This window comes from Mesoplodon bidens (assembly GCF_964165515.1).
Source record: "Mesoplodon bidens genome assembly, chromosome: 7".
In the NCBI taxonomy this organism is placed as follows: Eukaryota; Metazoa; Chordata; class Mammalia; order Artiodactyla; family Ziphiidae; genus Mesoplodon; species Mesoplodon bidens.
This window is the reverse complement of record NC_138164.1, coordinates 111,670,762-111,694,221: the sequence shown is the minus strand read 5'-3', so window position 1 is coordinate 111,694,221 and position 23,460 is coordinate 111,670,762. Positions and strand designations below refer to the sequence as shown.

The window sequence follows — 23,460 nt, the reverse complement described above, 5'->3', positions numbered from 1 at the left end:
ACGAGGAGATAAACTTTACACGGCTGGCCGGTTTTATAAAACCCAAACTCCAATTTTACCATAAGGAACAGCACTAATGCCGGTGCAAAAAATCTTAGCAGAATCCGATTCAACGTCACAATCCACACCCCACCCCCTCACCAGTACAAAGTGGTACTTAACCAAGTGGGAAAGTCTGCAGCAACAGCTCACAGGCGGATGCAACCCCAGTGTCCACTGATGGATGGACGGATAAGCCAAATGTCTTCTATACACACAATGGAGTGTTATTCAGTTGTAAAGAGGAAGAAAATTCTGATACCTCCTATGATGTGGATGGACCTTGAGGACATTGTGCTAAGTGAAATAGGCCAGTCACAAAAGGACAAATACTGGGTGATTCTACTTATATAAAGTACTTAGTGCTGTCAAATTCATAGAGACAAAAGGCAGGATGGTGGGCGCCAGGGACTGGGGGTATGGGGGGGATAGAGAGTTAGTGTTTAATGGGGACAGAGTTTCCTCCGGAGATGGATGGTGGTGATGGCTGTACAACAGTATCAATGTTCTTAATGCCATGGAGCTGTACACTTAAAAATGGTTAAAATGGTCCATTTTATGTAACGTATATTTACCACAATAAAAGAATAAAAATTTAAATAGAAAAATGACAGCCAAGTAGTTGATAATTAAGAATACCATCCTTGGAGGTGGGGTGGTACCCCCAACAATCAAAGCCACCAGAGGGTGGAGTTTAGCAAGAGACACAGGAAGGGAAATGAATATTTTCCAGATTAAGTGTTCCTAAAAGGGCTTTTTCTCCAAAGTCTTCCCCCACTTCTGCCGGACACCATAAAAGAATGCAAAAGAACGCCTCTCCATGGGACTTTAAGGCAATTTGTACCCAGCAGCTTTCCCAGCAGGAAGCCACGGTCCATCAATTAACACTCCCTGTTCTCCAAAGGACTCAAAGTGACGGTCACCTGCGCCCAGGGTAGGATGAAAGAAATCCATTCCAACCCTTTCCACCAGGCTCTGCTCCCACAGAGATGATGATCACAGCTGCTCGGGCACAGCTGGGGCTTTTACCATCCACCAAGGACACACACACGTCAAAGGATGACTTGTTAACTTTACATCGTGGGTGGATGAAGTATTTTGTCGAAAGTGAGGCCCAGTTGTACAGGCAGCACTGGCACCCAGTTCAGGGTAGAGAAGAGAAACACCCACGTTACAGGCACGAAAATCTTCTGAAAATCTCCACTCACAAGCATCTGCATCGCTGTTATAACAGTATCAAGATTTCACCACGATGACATAAGCTGTTACACGGACCACTCGATTGAGAAAGAGACCATTGGGTTCTGTAGCTTTTGTGAAAGGAGTCTTTAGAAACTGGCATGACCAGCCAGGCACGTCCTACTGGAATTCTGGCCACAGTTCCCTGTCCCATGGCTGGATACGCTGGGTGTGCCCCGAGGCTGCAGTGACAATGTCCTTCCTGGCATGGGTCACAAACACCTAACACAGAAAAGTAGTCAGTTCTGCTAGACTCATGTTTGGAAAACATGTATTTGTCCCCATGCAGTGATGTATCAGGGACAATTTGAGCAGAGAGCAGGTTTCGCATTCACTTTGCACAACTGCACCCAGGAGGAGAAACACGAGGCAAGTGTAGAGCACACAGCAGCACCGCACCAAGCAGGGGCCCACAAACACACATGCCTCTAGCGCCCCCCAGCCCCCGTGCACTGGGAGTCAGGCCATCCACGCTGGGGTTACAACGGTATGTCCCATCTCAGACAACCCTCCTTACAGCGTTCCACAAAAACCCACAAGCTGCAACCTTCCGACCCCCACGTCCTCCGCCAGCGTCAGGTCTTTTCAACGTCAAGAGCCATATCTGCTGGAGCATTTATGTACTGAACCATTTAACATTCGAAGGACAGTGCCCCTGTATTGCCAGGTTCCTCTCTTTTTTTCAGTTTGTCACTGATGGCCTTTTGAGTGCTGCACACCTAGCCCCCTTTCCCCCATCAGCCCTGTGGTCTGTACTGGGCGATTTTGTACAGTGCAGTGATTTTCAGAAACATGTACATTGCATTATAACAGAACTGACTATACAACTCCCCTAAAATAAAAGATAAATCTAGAATAACCAATATCAACTACCCCTGCACAGAACCACTATGGAAAGGAAAAAAAATCCCGTGGGGTTTGACGCCCACCACTGCTACTTAAACAACTGCAAAATCCAGTTTCTACACAGAATCACAATCTAAGGGTTTCACACTGCTCAGCCTTATACCTGGCAATGACATAATCGGAGCCCAATCATTGTTTACCCCAAACTGTGCCCTCTTGGCACCCCCTCTGCTAAGAAAAGGGGGCGGTAGCCTGGAAGCTGCTAGTGCGAGCTCCTCGTGGAAGGGCCCCCCGCGCCCCCCCAAAAGCACACTTACCTGGGTCCCATCGTCCTTGGCTCGTTTGATGTTCTGGCGCCCATCTACCCAGTAGATGAACTTGTCCAGTGGGTCATAGTCGATGGCCTTGACGTTCCTCAGCCCGTGCAAGGGCAGGATGAGGTCTGGGCTGTGCTGGTCATCAGGGATCATCCGGCTGATGGCACACTTCTGGCTGAAGAGCAGGAAGGTGGTGGGTGCTGGGAAGAGGCAAACGGGGACGGGCGCACGTCAGTGTCTGGGAGCCGAACAGGGAGTGGGCAGGGAGGATGGCATTCCATTTCACGGTAAAAAGTAGATTTGCGTGTGTACCTACGAGGTGTACATGGAAAAAGGCTGGAAAGACACAAAACTGTTTCCTGGGGGTGGACTATGGGGAATTTTATTCTCCATGTTACACATCTCTGTTGTTTCCATATTTTATAAGTGTGTGTGTTATTTTAAAACTAGATATCCATTTCTTTTCCGATTATCAAGACTTAAGTCCGAAGGAGGGAAAGGTAGTGAACATCAAACTCCCACCCATGGGCTTCCCTGGTGGCGCAGTGGTTGAGAGTCCGCCTGCCGATGCAGGGGACACGGGTTCGTGCCCCGGTCCGGGAAGATCCCACATGCCGCGGAGCGGCTGGGCCGGTGAGCCATGGCCACTGAGCCTGCACATCCGGAGCCTGTGCTCCGCAATGGGAGAGGCCACAACAGTGAGAGGTCCGTGTACCGCAAAAAAAAAAAAACAGCAAAAAAAACTCCCACCATAAGTGTGCGTGATGCTCTGGTGACAGTGGGATTCGCCCGCAGCTTCTGCGTGCTCCGGGGAATGGCCAAAAACCGTGTGACGTCAACAGTGACACCGGGAGGGGGCGCTCCTCAGGGCTGTCAGGACCCAGGATGTGTAGAGGCCACCAGCTGCAGCCTTGTCAGAGTTACAGCCCTGGGGCTGCCGGCCTTGGGAGCCAGCACCCGAGTCACATACCCTCTGGGCAGTGGGTGACTTACACCTCCACTTGACCCTTCAACGTTATGGCCCCCAGTGGCAAGGACAACAGGACCAAAGGGAGCCCAAGAGTGGGGAATCCCAGGCTGTGGCCCCAGGCCCATCACATACCAGCCTGGGGCCTCGACCAAGCCCCTTAACCCTTCGAAGCTGTAGGTCCCTCATCCACATAATTGGGCCAAGGAAGCTCAGTCCTCTTAAGGCCCAGGGCTGCGAGAGGCTCACACAATGCCCGGATGACAAAGAGCTTTACAAACTGTCTAGCGCTGCACAGAGGCCGAGTTATAACTAGCTCTCTGCTGATGTCACAGGAGACAAGCCTGACAACAGGACACACCTGTTCTCCCTGCGGGCCCATGGGAAAGTCACTCTCAGGCTCTCTGAACCTCGCTTTTCTTAGAATTGAAAGTGAACAGGCCTACCTCGTGTAGGATTACACAGTGGACATGAGGCCACACGAAAGGGGTCAGGGCAGGGACTCTGGAGCCAGCCTGCCTGGATACAAACCTGGTTCAAGTCTTACCAGCTGTGTGGCCTTGGGTGGGTAACTACATATCTCTGTGCCCAGGGTCCTAGTCTGTGAAATGGGGACAGTGATACTCCCTACCCCATAGCCTGGAGGATTAAGTGCCATAAAAAGCACTTGGAACAATGCCTGGCCCTATAAGTGGGTGCTCTCCCCCAGGGACTGTTTTTCACATCCAAAGGGCCTCCCACGGGATGTGCCAGCTGAGGGCTTGGACGATCTACTCGTGTCTTGATGAAGCAACAGGTCTTCCACCCAGCCTGAGCCTCCAGGTAACATTAGGCAACATGTGCAGTGCACAACCTGCCCGACTGCCCATGTGCACCAAGGTTTCCCCAGATAAAAATCTTCTTTCCACCTTAACAGCCAGAGTCAGACTGATGATCTAATGTGGGAGTGAGGGACAGGGGGAGAGGAGGCACTTACGGCTGCAGTTGCGGCTACTGGGGTCCAGGGTGTAATGTGAGGCACAGCTGCAGCGGTGGCCGCTGGGGACGGCGAGGCACAGCTGCCCACACTGCCCGTTGTTGTGCATGCAGTCATTGAGGCCATCCTGGCGGGAGGAGTGGAACACCAGGATGTCCATCACGAAATCCAGGTGGCCCTGGATGAGGGTGCGGTTCCGGCCACTGGTCTTATCGGCTCGCTCGATGCTGTGCAGGTTCCAGTCTGTCCAGTAGATGTAATCACTGTACTGCGTCAGGCCGAAGGGGTGTGGGAGGTCATCAGCAATCACGACCCGTTCCTGACCTGCGTGGAGACACACAGGTACCGAGTCAGCAACAGCACCGCACGGGCGTCCGGTGGGTGAACCAGTTCAACCTGCAGCCTGGCCACTTGCGTCGGGCTCATAAAGCATGTGACCACTTTGGGAAACGAGCAGGGTCCACTGAGGCTGGATGTGCACCTGCCCTGAGGGCAGGCAATTCCCCTCTTGCAGCACAAGAGAAATGCATGCAGCATCCACCCAAACAACACAGACGAGAATATGCATGCAGCAACTATGTGTAACAGCCACAAACAGGAAACAACCCAAATGTCCGTCAATAGTAGGATGGATTAGAGACTTCCCTGGTGGTCCAGTGATTAAGACTCCGAGCACCCAATGCAGGGGGCCCAGGTTTAATCTCTGGTCAGGGAACTAGATCCCGCATACTGCAACTAAGATCCCGCATACCACAACTAAAAGATCCCACATGCCGCAACTAAGACTCAGCACATTCAAATTAAAAAAAAAATAGTAGGACGAATTAAAAACTGGTAGGATCTTTGCGACCTCCCTGGTGGTGCAGTGGTTAAGCATCCACCTGCCAATGCAGGGGACGCAGGTTCGATCCCTGGTCCAGGAAGATCCCACATGCCACGGAGCAACTAAGCCTGTGCGCCACAACTACTGAGCCTGCACTCTACAGCCCGCGAGCCACAACTACTGAGCCTGCGTGCCACAACTACTGAAGCCCGCACACCTAGAGCCCATGTTCTGCAACAAGAGAAGCCACCGCAAGGAAAAGCCTGTGCAGAAGCCACCGCAAGGAGAAGCCCGCACATCCCCGCTTGCTGCAACTAGAGAAAGCCTGCGCGCAGCAACGAAGAGCCAACACAGCCAAAAATAAATAAATAAATAAAATGTTGTAACTTTATAAAAAAATTTTTTTAAAAAAGGTAGGATCTTCATACAATGGAAATGATGCAGCAATAAAAAAGAATAACAACAACGTGGGCGACTCTCACAGCTATTAGACTGAGTGAAAGAATCCAGATGCTGAAGAGCACACTCTGTACGGTCACAGTGATAGAAAGTTCTAGAACAGCACAACTAGTACACATAGATAGAAGTCAGGGCAGCACTGACCCCTGAGGAGGCTGGTGAGATTGACTAAAAACGTTTTGAGGGCTGGAAACTTCCCTACTTTGATCTGCATGGGAGCTACACAGGCTATGTTGATGCTTCTGTGTATGTACAAGTATCTGTATGTAAAAATTCTCCAACTTGACTACTTTTTTGTACTTGACTGTATATATATGTCAATAAAATTTTTAAATATTGATAAAATAAAACCTTCTGCCTAGCAGTCTACCACAGTGGTTGAAACCAGGTTCTGGAGTCAACTTGGGCCCCCTCGCTTCTCCCCTGACCAGCATGTGACCTTGGGAAAGCTATGTAAGCTTCTTGACTCTCAGTCTCCCCATCTGAAAAATGGGTATTTGGGGGGCGGGAATCACGCCGTGTGGCCTGTGGGATCTTAGTTCCCCAACCAGGGATCGAACCCAGGGCCACGGCAGTGAAAGCGCCAAGTCCTAAACACTGGACCACCAGGGAAGTCCCAAAATGGTTATTCTTAAGAGTGTCCTCATGGGTATCCATGATAATTAAATGTAATAAATTATGATTTAAAAAAACCAGTGAGGTTTGTGATATAATTGTGATAAATATTCAATGAGATCATGCACGTAGAATGGTCAAAATGCCGGCACAAATTAAGTGCTTGATAAAAACTACGTGCAGGGCTTCCCTGGTGGCGCAGTGGTTGAGAGTCCGCCTGCCGATGCAGGGGACATGGGTTCGTGCCCCGGTCCGGGAAGATCCCACATGCCGCGGAAAGGCTGGGCCCATGAGCCATGACCGCTGAGCCTGCGTGTCCGGAGCCTGTGCTCCGCAACAGGAGAGGCCACAACAGTGAGAGGCCCGCATACGGAAAAAAAAAAAAAAAAAAACTACGTGCAGAATAACATTCCCCCTCTCCCCCCAAAAGAGGTCATTCTAATCTCCAGAATTTCTGAATATAATACCTTACACAGCAAAAGGGGCTTTGCAGGTGTGACTAAATTAAGGATTTTGAAATGGGGAGACGATCCTGGATTATCCCAGTGCACCCAGTGCAAACACAAGCGTCCTCATAAGAGGGAGCAGGACAGTGAGAGAGAGGTTGGTGGAGGCTATGCAGCTGGCTTTGAAGATGGAGGAAGGGCCACAAGTCAAGGATGCAGCCAGCCCCCAGAAGATGGAAGAGGCAATGGATTCTCCTCTAGAGCCTCCAGATGGAAGGTAGCCCTGCCCACACCTTGCTTTCATTTGGGAACGCTGGTGCCATTCTAACGCCAGCAGCAGAGGGCTTGTGAAATGAACCAGGGTCTGATCACGTAACCCGCCGAGCAGTCACATGCAGAGCACACACCTGTGTGCACCTGCTGGGACTACTACGGCAACACGCAGGCTCAGGGCCACGTGAGGGAGGGAGAGCGGGTGCAGGGCCCGGTGACACTCGACAAGTTCTGTTCCTCCACCTGGGCATGGGTTTCTAAGTCTTCACTTGTCAAAGTGTGTGTGTTGTACGAATGCCTCACGTATGCTCTATTTCACAGTAAAAACGGTACCAGTGAAAACACGCTGGCGACATGGGGACATGCTCCTCCTGTACAGGAGTGGGAGAAAGCCAAATGAAAATCATACATGGCACGATTTGAAATAATGTTTTCAAAATGATTTTTAAAAAGGAAAAAAGTGAAAAAAATCTTCAGAGATGAACAGCTAAAAAACAATCAAAAAAAGTTTTCAGACTGGAAAGAAATATGCCAACAGGTGTGGGCTTCCCTGGTGGTGCAGTGGTTAAGAGTCTGCCTGCCAATGCAGGGGACGCGGGTTCGTGCCCCGGTCCGGGAAGATCCCACATGTCGCGGAGCAGCTGGGCCCGTAAGCCATGGCCACTGAGCCTGCACGTCCGGAGCCTGTGCTCTGCAACGGGAGAGGCCACAACAGTGAGAGGCCCACGTACCGCAAAGAAAAAAAAGAAAAAAAAATCCAACAGGTGAATATACATTATTACTGACTGGTGAAATTATGGATAATTAAAATTTCTCTTCCTGTTTTTCTGCATTTTTAGAAAATTTCTAAGTTGATTATTTTATCATTAGATAAAAGATAGTTCTGAAATAAAGGTGTTCCCTGACTGCCTCTGTCACGCACATGCTGCCCGCCCCCACTCCGCCCCGGGCCCTGGACTGGGACTCGTAGTGGACTGTTCCAACAACAACGATCATTAACTAAACACTCAGAGGGCAGTGACTGTGCTCCAGGCTTGATGAGAAGTGCCTTCACTCTTATCCTTTCAGTTAATTCTCACAGCAGCAGCTGTAGGAGGAAGGGACCATCGGCATTAGAGAACCGAGGCACAGAAAGGTTAAGTCACCTGGCTCAAGTCACACAGCAAGTGGCAAGGCCAAGACTGCAACCAGGATGACGAGGCCCCAGGTTCACGCTCCACGCCCACTCGCACCACTCCAGGCAACATTCCCACCTTTCCCTTGCCCGGGGCCTCCCCTGTTATTAATGAAGTGCTCCCTACACGTCTACGCCATTCAGTGGGAATATGGCTGGAAACGGCCTGGCTGGACGCACACGACCACCCTCAACCTGCGGAGTCGAGGGGGTTTCCAGGGCTTTCGCTGCTTTTCCTCCGAGCATGTCTTTACTCTGGGGTAATCAGGGAGCTTAATTATTTCGGGCAACCACAGCTGTGCTGTGACTGGTTTCCCACCCGGCAGCAGCCTCTTGTAATTCCCTGTGGGGCTGGGGTTGGCAGTCTCAAAGACACATTTAAGCCTTGCTCTTGGCCTCATACACCAGGACAGTCAGCATGCAGGGTGGGTGCAGCCCGCCGCAAGCAGAAACCAGGCCACTGGGCTTCTAGTCCTGGCTCTGCTCACACAGTACCTGGGGACAAGCCGTTCAGCCCATCTATGCCTCAGTTTCCTCATCTGTAAAATGGGCACAGCCACACCCACCACAGGTGGCAGCGGCAGCAGCGATTAGGAAGGAAGCCAAATTCTCTTGGTTGCACAGGGCAGCCCCATCATGTGATATCACCCAGGAGAGCTAATATAACCACCCCCTGCAAGAAGTCCAGAGTCATATGATTTCTAGGCTCAAATCCTGCCCTCACTGCTGGGTGGCTTGGAGCGAGGGCTTTTTTGTTTTTGTTTTTAACCTAATCCCAGGTGTTGAGTGGTCCCAGAACAATGCCTAGCACCCAGTAGGTATTCAGGGTCAGATGGAGCTGTAGCACGTGGCCCTGGGGTCTGAGTGGCACTCTGTGACCTTACAGAAGTCCCACGACCTCCCTGGGCCTCAGTTTCGCCATCAACGAAAACTTACGCTATGTGGTGTAGGGTCAAATTAGAATCCTGGCACGGGGTTGGCCGGGACCCGGCTCTCAGCTGTTGTGTAGGAAACAGCTGTCACTGGGGTCTCTATTGACACATCTACAGCAATAGCACCAGGGACGGAAAAGGACAACCCTCAGGAGGGGGCAAGGCTGGGTCAGCACCCAGGGCGTGGCCGCACCTCCTGTGGGGCTTGGGCCTCACGGGCCCAAGGGCACAGTGCCATGGGGGCTGAGCGTGGCCAACACCTGGGGCAGGGATGCCCCCTCGCGGCAGGACCCACCGGCCCTCACCCAGCATGTTGGATGACTCAATCATGTTGGTGTCCAGGTCTGTCCAGTAGAGACGCTGGTCAGCGTAGTCAATGGTGAGGTCGTTGGCCCGGCCCACCTTGTCCACCAGCGTCATGCAGTTGGTCCCGTCCATGAAGGCCCGCACGATCCTGGGCTTGCCGCCCCACTCGGTCCAGTAGATGTAGCTGGAAGACATGGGAGCAGGGCGGGGCAGGCTCAGGCACGGCCACCCTTACGGCAGGGCAGGGAGCACACCTGCCACATCTCCTCGGCTGTGCCGATGGCATCCCTGCAGGAAGTAGGGAAGGGGTGAGGCCCTGGGAGCCCCCTCCACCCCACCGTCCCTCTGGGAGCAGTCACGGAGCTACATCCTTCCTCCTGGGGTCCCACAGCAGCCCCCCTGCAAGCAAAGCCCTGATATTCTCATTCGGGTGCACAGACGGGGTGACTGTGCAACACGACATCCAGGCTGGGACACCTGTGTCAGGGACAAACGCTAACTAAGCCGGACAGGATGCCAGGGTGACCGGGATGGGCAGGAAGAACGTGGGCAAATCGGGGTGTACAGTCTCCTCTCCTCCAAGAAGGTAGAAAACAAGACGCTGAGGCAAACAGGCATCGTAGGGTCAGGACTCGAACTCAGCTCTGCCGTCTCCACTAACGGGTCCTCCTTCCTCGCTCTTCAGCAGTGGCTCCGAGGAAGGAATCCCCATTCCAGAACTGTGTACGTTTTACTGGTTCTTTCGCTAAAACCTGGACCTTTCTTTTTGTTCTGCCGAAATCTTCCCTTCCCTGAAACAGCACGCGGCAGGCAGGGTTTGGAGTGCTCCCTACACACCTCTGATGCTTTAAGGGTTGGGCACTGAGTGCAGAGGAAGACTGGCCCCAGGGCAGGGCCCCCAGGCTGCCTGACACATAAAAGCATGTGCCTTGCAAGGTGGGTTTTAAACCGCCGCTAAGTGGCCAGCAAGAAGCAGGAGGGGAGAAGCCCAGGACAGGAGCCTAGAAAGGACTCATGGGACTTCCTGGCCCAGCCCTGCTCTAACCAGTTATGTGACCTTCAGTAAATCACTGAGCTTCTCTGAGCCTCAGTTTCTGCATCTGTAAAATCACCCACCCCTCGCACGGCCCCTGGATGCCCAGATGAGATGACCCCTCTGGGAGCACCCAATGCGGTGCCTGATACAGAGGCTTCTCTTCCTGCCTTCTGCTCTGGGCCTCAGTGTCTCCTCAGTGAACCAGATGACCTCCAAGGGTCCCGCCAGCCCCGGCCACCTCAAAGCTAGTAGCGGTCATTACTGCTCTAACCGCAGAGTGCCAGGTGGGCAGCCGGCTGCCGCAGCCTCGGGTCATCAACGCACTGGCTGGTGTAGAGAGGTGACGGGGACACGCCTGCTGGACAAAAACGGTCCCTACCCTTTGGTGGGGTCCAGGGCCAGCGACCTTGGGTTGTCCAGATCCCTCCACACGAGGACCTGCCGGAACTGCCCGTCCAGCCGGGCCACTTCGATCCTGTTGGTCCCGGTGTCCGCCCAGTAGAGGTTCTTGCCCATCCAGTCGACGGCCATGCCTTCTGGGTAGTCGAGGCCAAACTCGATCACGTGCTCCACGGAGCTCCCATTCATGAAGGCTCGGCTGATGGTCTGGGAGCAGGTGAGGAGGAAAGGGACACTGGTTAGAAACCAGAGTTTTTGCAGATGTCTCCTGGAGCAACTACTGATCACATTTGGGACCAAATCACCAACATTCGAGTTTTTATTCTTTTTATTTCTTTTATATTTTATTTTAATTTTTTCCCAACATTTGAGTTTTGTTTGTTTGTTTGTTTGTTTTTGTTTTTGTTTTTGCAGTACGCGGGCCTCTCACTGTTGTGGCCTCTCCCGTTGCCAAGCACAGGCTCCGGTCGCGCCGGCTCAGCGGCCATGGCTCACGGGCCCAGCCGCTCCATGGCACGTGGGATCTTCCCGGACCGGGGCCCGAACCCATATCCCCTGCATCGGCAGGCGAACTCTCAACCACTGCACCACCAGGGAAGCCCTCAACATTTGAGTTTTTGAAGGAACATTTGAAAAGCAGCAAAATACAACCTTTTTAGAAGAAACAATTTGGTAATATATATGTAAACTATGTACTTCATTTAAAAATATGTAAAAATATTTTATATAATAGTATATAATTATGAAAAATATATCAGTATATATAAGCTATATTATATATATATATATATGTGTGTGTGTGTGTATCATGACCCTTCAAAATAGTTGTAACCTTAAAAAAAAGAAATCACTGTATCCTTTCACCCAGTAATCTTCCTCCTGAAACTTTATCCATAGGAATGAAAACACAAAAGAGGCTTTACCCACAGAGATGCTTGTTACCATGGTATCATTTAGAGTCGGAAAAAAATGGAAGAACATTTAAAATAAGGGAACGGGGCTTCCCTGGTGGCGCAGTGGTTCAGAGTCCACCTGCCGATGCAGCGGACACAGGTTTGTGCCCCAGTCCGGGAAGATCCCACATGCCCCGAAGCGGCTGGGCCCGTGAGCCATGGCCGCTGAGCCTGCGCGTCCGGAGCCTGTGCTCCGCAACGGGAGGGGCCACAACAGTGAGAGGCCTGTGTACCACAAAAAAAATAAAAAATAAAAAATAAATAAAATAAAATAAGAGAACAGTTAAGTATGATAAGGAATATATGTGCACTGGAATATTTAACACGTTTAAAGAATTATGTTAAAGAGTTTGTAACAGGCTGATAAAATACCTGTTATAATGTGATGTGAAAAAATCCAGGATACAGAATTCTACATAGCATATGATTGATTATGAGTAATACTAACATAGGGAAAAACTCAAAGGAAATACACTAAAATGACATCAGTGGCTGACTTCGGATGACGGGGATGTGGGTGTTTTTATTTTCTTCTTTATACTTTTCTGTATAATATACTTTTCTCTCTTTCTACAATGAACCCTGTGACTTTTAAAATCAGAAACATCTTTAAGAGCCATGTAATACCAACAGTAGAATAAAAGATAGGTGATTAAACTGTTTGAGTTGTCCAGTGCTTTAGAACAGGGGTCAGCAGACCTTTTCTGTAAATATTTCAGGTGTCACAGGACATTTGGATCTGTCACAACCTAGTGGCACAAAAGCAGGTGCAGACGATCCATGAGCAAATGGGCACCAGTGTGACCCAATAAAACTTTACTGACAAAACACGGAGGCCAGCCCACGGACCACTATGCCAAACCCTGCTTTAGAAGATGAAAGAGGCTTTCCTGTATTCATCCAGGATGTTTATGTTAGCACCCGGAACAAAGGAAGAGCTTGCTAAGTAAATGGGCACTCGTGAGGGAGTGGGTGGGGTGAATCGAAAAATACACGGACACACAATCACTCTAGAAATGGCTACCTGTGTGTCCACTGGACCTGATCATTGTAATCATTCGTGCTTATTTATTAACACAGGTTCACTAATGTTCTAATGGTGTGAATCAAGTTACAATAAATATTATAGTTCTTTTATTTTTTTAATTTTTTAAAATTTATTTATTTTTTTGGCAGCACTGTGTAGCTTGTGGGATCTTAGTTCCCCGACCAAGGATCGAACCTGTGCCCCCTGCAGTGGACATGCACAGTCCTAACCACTGGACCGCCAGGGAATTCCCTATAGTTCTTTAAAAAAAAACCAAAACTTTTTCTACAAGGGAATACTACTCAGCCATAAAAAAGAATGAAATGTTGCTATCTGCAACAACATGGATGGACTGGGAGGGTATTATGCTAAGTGCAATAATTCAGACAGAGAAAAACAAATACTGTACGATATCACTTATATGTACAACCTAAAAAATACAACAAACTAGTGAATATAACAAAAAAGAAGCAGATTCACAGATACAGTGGTTACCAGTGGGGAGAGGGAAGGGGGAGGGGCAACGTCACGGTAGGAGAGTAAGAGGCACAATCTATTGGGTATAAAATAAGCTACAAGGATATATTGTACAACATGGGGAATGTAGCCAGTATTTTATAATAACTATAAATGGAGTATAACCTTTAAAAATTGTGACTCACTTCTATTGTGCACCTGTAACTTACATTGTACAGCAATTAAACTTCAATTTTAACTAACCATTAAAAAAACAAGGGACTTCCCTGGTGGCGCAGTGGATGGGACTCCATGCTCCCAATGCTGGGGGCCCGGGGTTGATCCCTGGTTGGGGAACTAGATCCCACATGCATGCCGCAACTAGGAGTTCGCATGCCACAACTAAGGAGCCCGCGTGCCGCAACTAAGACCCCACACAACCAAATAAATAAATTTTTTTTTTTTTTTTTTAAAAAGGAAGAAAACCTTTTTTCAGCCTCTGAGGTGATACCATCACCGGGTAGGTATTCACGGGAAAGGTGCACGGGGAGGATGCCCAGCTGCCGTACCTTCAGGCTGACGTCAGTCCAGTAGATGTGATGGTTGGACACGTCAAAGTCCAGCGCAGAGGCCTCCTTGACGCCCGTGAGCGGGATGGCCACGTCGTTGTTATTGGTGTCCAGGGAGATCCTGTGGATGGCGGCCCGGCTGGTGAACACGAGGAAGGCCTCGGGGACGATGCAGGTCTTCATGTCACTCAGAAGCTCCAGGCCGATGGGGCAGCCGCACTTGGCGGCGCGGGGCGTGAAGAAGCACAGGTGGCTGCAGCCCCCATTCTTGTCCGCACACGGGTTGGTCCCTGGACGGAAAGACACAGGCTCTAGACGCCAGAGGCCCAGCAAAGAGCGGGTGGGCAGTGGCTCCACGGCTGTACGAGGCTTCGTTTCTGCCAGATGTCACGCAGGGACAGCAGGTGGGTGGATGGAAACCCAGGGCCTCCCCAGGCACGGGGAAGGCACATAACAACGGCTGGCTCTGGGCCCAGGGCATCGCCGCACTTGGACTCCTCCATCCTCATGGCGACCTGGGGACAACCGCACCCCCTGCCCCCCACCCCGCCGGGCCTGGACTCCCTGCCCGCTGACGGGACCGCAGCCCGAGACGCCACCCAGACAGTTCCTCCTCCCGTTTCCGGCACTCTCGGTGCCCTCGAACTCGGATGCACCCAGGACGGCCAAAGGCGCCTCTTTCTTATTGTAGCAGACTGTACTTAGCATTCGTGTATTTTTGGCCAGGCCGTTAGTCTCACTCATCTGCTGCAGTGCTGTTAAAATTGGCTTTAATTTAGTGTTAAGTATTTCAGCTAGAAAAAGAATCCTCTCCCCCATCTTTCCCAGTAAATCCCTACATGAGAGAGAAAGAGGGAGGGCGGGGTCCAATTTCTCAACTTTAAATCACACCCAATGGATATATCATTTTCTTATCTCTAGGGTTTTATTTTTTGTTTTTCAGACACTCACTAACTGGTGGACCTCACGTTCCACAGTGGATGATTAGCGTGTTTTCAAAGGCGGCTGGTAAACTAAGTGTGTTGATTCCATTGCCTTGTCTCAGGAGTGCAGGGTGTGACTAAAGGCCTCTCCCGGAGACCAAGATGCACTAGATCCCCCCAGGGTCTCCGCCCACGGCCTCACCTCCGGGCCTTTGCTCAGCTGTCCCTTCTGCCGGGCAAACCCTGACCGCCACCTGCTCCCTAAATTCCAAGCTCAAATGCCCTGCCTTATATTTTAAAGCCAGGCATCCCTCTAACACCTCAGTTGTAGTCACCAGCCTGGCAGCAGAGCTAACTAAGGGGTGTCTCACCCACTAGACTTAAGGGCAAGCACTGAGGCCTCTCTGGTCCTTCCTCCCTCCCTCCCTCCAGCAAAGGCTTGCTGAGTGTCTCTGATGTGTAGGTGCAGTACTCGGTGCTGGGCCCCAGCTGGGGACAGGGTCCCTGCCGCCACAGAGCCCACAGCCCCGTCCCCCCATCTGTCCTCCCACCACAGCTGGACACCACTGTCCCCAGTGTAGCCTGTCGACCTGCACTGGGAATCATATTTATAAAGAGACAAATCCTTGTGTTAAGGGAGCTTTCTGCAGATCCTGGCTTTCAGATAAAAGGTATGTGCTTGAGGGTCCAGCCTGTCACACTGGACAACGATCACAGCCCAGCCCAGCCACAAGGTCGAGGCAGACCCGGGCATGAGTCCTGAGCTTGACCACCCATTAGCTACACGGCTTTGCCACCCTCTCCCCGGCGCAAATAGGGCCACATCGTAATTCGCGTAGAGGGCTGCTCTGGGCACTAAGGCACTTAGCCACAGCCTGGCATGCAGCAGGCACTCCGCAAGTGTCAGCCACCGTGAGAACAATTATAGCAAGCAGTGCCCAGTCACCATGCCTGGTCGATACCCCACCCCCATGCCACTGGTCCTGGACCAATATTCTCACCATCTCCTGTGCTGTCCAGCCCCAGAGTGGTGCCCCAGCCGGGCACTTACACCCCCAGCTTTGGCCTCCAACTGGGCTGCCTGTGGACCAAAAGGGCAGCCACGAGCCTGTGGCATGGTTGACCCATGGCTGGAGGCTGACCCGACTCACCGACGGCCTTGGCCACATTCACGGCCTTGAGTCCCATCAGGTCGGGCAGCTGGTCGATGATGACGTCCCGGCTCGCCTTGACCTTGTGCACGCGCTCGATGCTGCGCCGCTGCCAGTCGGTCCAGTAGATGAAGTCCCCCAGCAGCGTGAACCCGAAAATGTGTGGGAGCTTGTCCTCCAGGAGTGTCCGCCTCTTTGTCCCGTCGATGTTGATCACCTGCAGGATGGCAGACGGGGGGCTGAACCAGCCTCGGGCCTGCACTGCCTGGAACAGGACGGGCCCCAGCAGCATCTGCACCTGGCGAGGCCACCTAACAAAGCCACGGCTCACTGGGGCAGCTGGATGAGTGACGTTTTCAGTGATGGGGCCATTCAGGGGCTCTTCCCCACTGCCTCCCCTACCTGGGGGTGGATGCTGGGCTGAGAGGGGCAGGCGAGACAAACACGTGTCCTCTCGCTCGCCATTGCTGATCGACTAGCAGTAGCTGCCTGGAATACCAAGGTGTGGGTCTCTGACCCAGGATGGGCTCACTGATTAGCAATGTCTGCCAAGATGTAGAACAGAGAGGCACCAGTTCACACCCTTGACACGGAGCTCAGTTCAAAAAGGCTGGACAGCCAACGTATCGCAAGCCCTGGGCAAAGCCTCCCACTTGTCTGTGGACTAATTTCTTGCTCCATCAGCACCAGGTGAACTCTGAGGACGCTTCTGGGTCTAAGTCTGAGCCTACAGCTCTAAGATGCTTTCCAACACCAGACACACTAGTGGCTGTTTACTCTGAGATGTAAAAGCTAAATCTTTTTCTTGAAGAGTCAGCACTGATTAAAAGCATCAACCACAAAAGCCACAGAGGAGAAAAATACTGTCAAACATAGAAACGGCCTTAACCAACTGAAACACACAAACAGGATAAGATGTGGTTGTGATGACTAATGACCCTGTAGGAGCTGATGTGAAAAAGAAGATAAAAATGTAACATCCAAACTCTGGGGCTCTCAAGCCAGGATGAAAGAGACATGATGAATTAAAGGCAAGTCTCAACAGGCCTCCTGCAGCCAGATTACATTTCCAGCTCATCAGAAAGGCTACAAATCTTCAGTTTTGCAGGTGGCAAACACATAAGACAGATCGGGTGTGTGCTGAGCAGAAAAGACTTCAGTCCTCTGTTGTTGGACAGCACAGGGCAAAACTGCTGGCTCGGCCAGGAGTGGCAGGCAGCTCTGGGCCCTGCAGCCAGGGGTCCCACCCCAGCTCTGCCCCACAGCCAAGTCCCTCTGCATCCCACATGGACCTCAACCTCTCCACCTGTAACTGAGGGTAGCAGCTAAAGTCACCCTGGAGGGACTTCCCTGGTGGTCCAGTGGTTAAGACTCCACGTTCCTAACGCAGGGGGCCTGGGTTTGATCCCTGGTCAGGGAACTAGATCCCACATGCCTCAACTAAGAGCCCGCAAGCCACAACTAAAGATCCCGCATGCCACCACGAAGATTCCGCGTGTTGCAACTAAGACCCAGTGCAGCCAAATAAATAAATAAATATTAAAAGATAAATAAAGTCACCCTGGGAACTTAACCAAAGAACAGTGGCTGGGCCTCAACCTGGGGCAATTACACCAAAACTGGAAGGCCAGGTAATAGTCGTGAAAGCAGCTCCCCACAGGTGGCTCCAATGAGCAGCCCAGATGAGAACACCGGATGGGACCATGTCCTGTGCCATGAGCTGGAGTGTAGACCTCGGGCTGTAGGATCTCCGCGCGGAGCTCTGGGCACCACGCCTGGCCCACTGGTTAGCCATACAGGGCAGGTGATAGATTAATCCTCCAAACTGGTCCAGGGTGCCGGTTCCGGCTTCGGCCCCACAAGAGGAAGGCACATAAAGGTGATGAACACACGCTGTGCACAGCACTCAGACCTGAGGAGGGGGTCTCGCCTGGGATTACCACCGAGGAGGTGCACAGCGAGAGAAAGAGTGTCTCTAAGAACACACAGCCCATAAGAGGCAGGGCGCAAACCCCTGCTCCTTCCTTGACAAAGAATAACCAGGGCTGGGCACCGGGGTGGGGGGGTGCGGCGGGCAGAATGGTAGATGTAGGACACGATCGCTATAAAGAAAACATCCACATGTGGAAAATAAAGACTCCACCTTTTTTTTTTTTTTTTTTTTTTTTGCGGTGTGAGGGCCTCTCACTGTTGTGGTCTCTCCCGTTGCGGAGCACAGGCTCCGGACTCGCAGGCTCAGCGGCCATGGCTCACGGGCCCAGCCGCTCCGTGGCATGTGGGATCCTCCCAGACCAGGGCATGAACCCGTGTCCCCTGCATCGGCAGGCGGACTCTCAACCACTGTGCCACCAGGGAAGCCCCAAGACTCCACCTTTTATATACCAAAATGTCAACAGCATCTCTTGAAGAGATTTTTCTCATCCTTCTCTATGTCCATATTTTCTTTATTTCCTTTAACAACTCAATTCCAGACATAAATAAGTGCATGTTCTATTGACTGAGGGGAGGAAGTACATGTTCCCCAGCTTAGGAAGGATGAAAGTGAGCCCGCAGAGGACACGGGGCCAGACGGGGGTGCGGGGAGACAGCCGCAAGCCGGCAGCAATCCCTCCCCCGACATCTGTCCCCACCCCCCCACCCCACCCTCTGGTTGCCCAGAACAAAGTGAGGAGGCAGTGAGCTGCTCCCCCGGGGCCGGGCTGGCGGCACCCACCGCAAGGACAGAACCTTGGCCCTGGGCTGGCAGGGCCTCCCTCTGCCTCGGAAGCTCCTCCCTCACCCCATCCCGCTTTGAACTATTACAGACCCCATGAAACACCTCTCAGGCCCTCCAACTTGGAAGGACATCAAGACTCTAACACTTGAGAAAATAAATGATCCCAGGGCTTCCCTGGTGGCACAGTGGTTGAGAGTCCGCCTGCCAATACAGGGGACACGGGTTCGTGCCCCGGTCTGGGAAGATCCCACATGCCGCAGAGCGGCTGGGCCTGTGAGCCAAGGCCGCTGAGCCTGCGCGTCCAGAGCCTGTGCTCCGCAATGGGAGAGGCCACAACAGTGAGAGGCCCGCGTACCGCAAAAAAAAAAAAAAAAAAATTAAAAAAATAAATGATCCCAAAGCGGCCTTTTTACAGCAGCTTTCAACACACCTTGACCAAATCCAACATATCTGTAGAAGTAACTCTGCTGGACCACTCCTTTCCCAAATCCTGGAGCAGACAAGTAGGACCCGTGTACAGGGAACACACGTGTCAACCCCCTGTCTCAGGCTCCCTCTAGGGCCAACTTGGGGGCCCGTACCTTTCCTGGGCCCTGAGCGGAGCCCAGAAAAAAGAGAATCAAATCTGGGCCACCTGATAACATGGGAGCCGGGAGAGAGCACAGGAGGCGGATTGCCAGGGACAGGGGCTGGCAAGCTGCTTCTGGAAAGGATGGTAAAAACCTTCAGCTTTGAGGCCATACGGTCCCTGTCGCGGGAAAGCAGCCACCGAGGGTGCCTAAAACAAGCGCGAGTGTGTTCCAATAAAACTTTATTTGTGCAAACAACAAAAATTAAAAACAAAAAAATTGGAAGTTCATATAATTTTCACATGTCACGAGATACCATTCTTTTGATTGTTTTCAATCACTCAAAAATGTAGAGAATTCCCTGGCAATCCAGTGGTTAAGACTCTGCGCTTTCACTGCCGAGGGCTTGGGTTCAATCCCTGGTCACGGAACTAAGGTTCCACATGCTGTGCAGTGCCACAAAAAAAAAAAAAAAAAAAGTGTAAAAACCACCGTGCGTTTGAAAGTGGCACAAAAGTAGTCATTCTGGCCTCCGGTCCATAGGTTTCAACCCCTGCTCAAGAAGTTCTCCTGCCCTTGATTTTCAGGAGAGGAAACTAGATAACTCCAGGAAGTTATGTCAAAATGGTCAAGCCAGATGCCGAAGGCGCCCGAGTGCCAGCCAGCCTTGCTCTCTGACCTTTTGGCCTCCGTCCTCCTGTGCTCAGCTGACTCCACACACCAAGCCCAGGTCTGGAGTGGGGGAGAGGCAGGGCAAGCAGAGCACACATCCACCCCCTGGCCAGCTCATTACACGACCCGCAGATCAACAGCTGCGTGACGCGCAGAAGGGCGGGCAGACCCCAGAGAAGCCCACCCTCAGCTGTACTCCAAGAGGCAGAACCCACAGCTGCGGGGTGTGCACGGCCACCCACAAAACAGTAGACCCCAAAAAGCCCCCTGAGGTGCAAGTGCCTTACAGTGAATCCTCTGTTTCTAATGACTTGGCCGTGCAAAGAGGTGAGAGCCCAAGACTAACCCTCGGACAGCACAAATTTAAAGAAAACAAGAGTTCTGCTCTCTGATGCAACAATTATACTCAGACACAGAGCCCCAAATTAAAACTGCTCTGGTTCTTTTGTTTCACGTAACAAAAAAGATCTTACACACCCGCACAGCTTGTGGCCCCGCTGCCCGGAAGCCCTGCACCCTTCTTCCCCAGGGCTCATGGACCCGGACACACAGCCAATCTGTCACTCCTGCAATGAGTGTTTATTCTGTTCGTGCTGGAAGTCACCTCCATCGACTCAGGAAATGTCAGGAACAGGGGGACGGATGTATTTTTAACTTCTCAGGCTGTGATTCATCCTTGGCCCGCCTGCTCCACCGGGTGTGTCACTCCCCACCGGGTACTCCCCATGAATGCCTACTCTGACAGGAGACAGCCACCAGCAGACGGCAGCTGCAAGGGACACAACCTCCCCATGGTCCTGACCGAGTAAGACATCGGGGGGCTGCAGAGAGCCCAAGTGACCCCTGGGGTCTCCAGCGAGTACAAGGCAAGCCACACACAGGTGACACTTCCTGCCCCAGAGACGGGCCAAACAGCCTGGACTATGGGTCGACCTGTGAAACTTCTGTTTCTTCCATCCTCGGGTGGGGAAACAGCTGGGGAGGAAGCTTTAGAAAGACAGCTCAAGTCCACAAAGGGCAAGGCCCGACCGTGCTCTAACTCAGTAACGGCTAAAACCACCATCCAGGGACCTGCCTGATCACTGTGTGAGCACAAGGGTGTTTAAACGCTTTGCCTATTTCAGGATTAATAAGGGGCACCATTCCTCCCTCTACTCTAGAAACAGAAGGAAATAGACAGGATATACACAAGTCAGTGAGAGGAGAAGGCAGGGCTTCAGAACCAACGTGGCTGGAGAAGCAGCTTAGGGTGCTGTCAGGGGAGCTTGAACGACCCGCACCCCTGCCCCCGGGCCCTCCTCCTCTCTGCTCGGCATCCCTCTAGACCACTGACCACCTCCGACGGGCTGCGGTTGTCCCGGTCACTGCTGTCTATATCTCCTCTTCTAGAACACTGACCCCACCAGGGCATGGGTCTGTCCTGTGCTGCTTTTCCAGCATGAGGTGACATTCAGTGAATGCTGCAGGATGAACAGATGCTCGCCCAGGGGCGGGGAGGGGGGTGAGGGAGAGAGGCAGCGTGGGCTATGACAGGACAGGAGTGCCACTCAGGGATGATCCGACCGGCAGCTGTGGGAAAGGAGGATGCAAGGACGGGCCGGTGAGGGGAAGTCGGGGAGGGACTAAGAGGGAGAGGCCACTTCTGACGCAGACCCAGTGTGTCCTGACTCCCTGCTAGGGGATCAGCACAGAGACCCCAATTCAAGCTCAGAGAGCTCCCACGTGCTTTGGGAGCCATGGCCACTCACAAACAAGTGAAAAGATGATAATGATGATGATTCCATAGCTAAGTGAAAGCACAAGCCCTGGATAGACGTGGGAGGCCTTACAGCTTCTGGCTGGGAGAGGCAGCCTCCAGGCCGGAACCAGGATGTTGCTGTTTTGGAAAGGAAGACCCTACACCGTGTGGCCCAGGGCGTGGAGGAGGTGCGCTGCCCCCATACGTGAGACCACGGCGTGTGGCGGGAGGCAACTCAGGCTTCTGAGGGAGAGGGCCGGGGGCAGCTGGGCACGTGGGCTCAGGAAAGAGCTCTGGATGGAAGAATCTGCGTGGGAGAGGACCCACGCTGGGCTGTCATGGGCCCGGCACCTGCCAGGAAGCTGGTCAGAGGGAGAGGAGGGAAGCGCAGGGCCCGAGGGGCCATCAGTTAGAGACAGAAGAGGGAGACAGTGAGTCCGAGTTACTTTTACCAATAAAGTTGAATCTTGCGGCACAAGGCTGAAGAGCTGTGGCAGGTCGGAGGAGAGGACCCACTCTTGGGTTGGGAGCCTAGCTGGGCAGGGAGGGGGAGGGGAAACATGCAAGCAAAGGGGGCGAGGCCAGGTCCTGAGAATGCGGCTGGAGCCACGGGAACGGCTGAGCACCTGTGGCCAGGAACCTCTAACCCCAAGGGCTCTAGACTCAGGAAGAGGGTTAAGGAGGCGTCCCAGGGAACCCCCAGCCCAAGAGGGTGGGAAAGCAGGGAGCAGAGGCAGCTCTGTGGACGCGGAAAGAGGCGGGGGCTGCACCCATGTCCACCCCACACGGCTCCAACCTGCGCACGTCAGGACTGCCCTGGCGGTCCATCCCTGGTCCCTGAGGATGGGGAGGGGACCTCAAGGCTGCCTCCCAGAGTGAGCCAGCCCCAGGCCTACCCCCATCCCCACCCCCACCCCCAGACGGGGAGCCACCCCGAGCTAATCCCCCGAGGGGCTGCCGACCCGAGGCTGGCCTGAACCTGCTGTCCAGGATGCCGTCACAGGCAAGGCGGCAGGAGGCCCACCTGGAGGGCGGCGCGGCCCTGCCCGCAGTCTGGACTCCGTTGCACAAATCCATCTATGTGCCAGGACCGCCATCCAGAGGAATCCCCACTTCGTGGACTCGGCCTCCAGACCTTTGTTGTCCTCCCAGCTCGTCGGGGGATCAGCCACAGCTGCCCTGTGAAGTCCTTTTCGGGACGGGCGGGCAGAGCGGGAACCTGACTGATGCCTCTTCAAAGGGAAGCCGGTGGACACCGCGTGGAGCTCCTTTCTGCCGGCGCCTGCGCTCAGAGCCAGGCCACGTGCACGACCACGCGGAATGGAATCTCTTCTCCCATCCAAGGCAACCCGGCAAGATATGCCCAAGAAACACGCTCAGGCCCCTTAGCATCTGTCTCGGGCATAACGTCTTAAGAGACGTGACCACTGCTGGAAGCATGTCCCGTCGCTGCGCTGACCTGGAAGAGCCCTCCCCTGACCGTCCCCCCGGCCTGGAGTCCGACTGCGTCCTCAGGAAAGGAGACACGGCCCCTCGCTCTCGGCTGTTCCCCCGAAGCCCTTGGAATCCACCGTGACCCCAGCAGGGCCTTCTACACCTGGGCTGGTGGTCTGATCCCAAGGTTCATGTAACATGTACCAGAGGAGCATCTGTTGGGCGTATTTACCAAGGTGACCCAGCACCTGGAGCACACTGGGTGTTCCGCCGCAAACCCTGAGGCCCGAGAGTGGGGGGAGGGTGTCCACAGCAGGAACACATGGGCAAATCCCCAGGCATGCTCGGGCCACCTCCAAGAAGCTCACCCTGGGGCATTTCGCCACTGAAAAGAATGCCAGAAGG

The 23,460-nt window shown here is 52.9% G+C and overlaps 1 protein-coding gene across 2 annotated transcripts in view; it reads right to left on the bottom strand.

Moving 5' to 3' along the window:
• Positions 1-23,460, bottom strand: part of LRP5 (LDL receptor related protein 5) — a 114,566-nt gene that overhangs the window by 25,582 nt on the left and 65,524 nt on the right. For both annotated transcript variants that reach the window (XM_081240605.1, XM_081240606.1), the window contains exons 8-13: positions 15,927-16,143; positions 13,853-14,142; positions 10,828-11,054; positions 9,412-9,596; positions 4,385-4,708; positions 2,442-2,641 (exon numbers count right to left, since the gene is read on the bottom strand). In XM_081240605.1, coding sequence (XP_081096731.1) covers positions 2,442-2,641; positions 4,385-4,708; positions 9,412-9,596; positions 10,828-11,054; positions 13,853-14,142; positions 15,927-16,143 — 1,443 coding nt within the window. The remainder of the gene's footprint in view (positions 1-2,441; positions 2,642-4,384; positions 4,709-9,411; positions 9,597-10,827; positions 11,055-13,852; positions 14,143-15,926; positions 16,144-23,460) is intronic.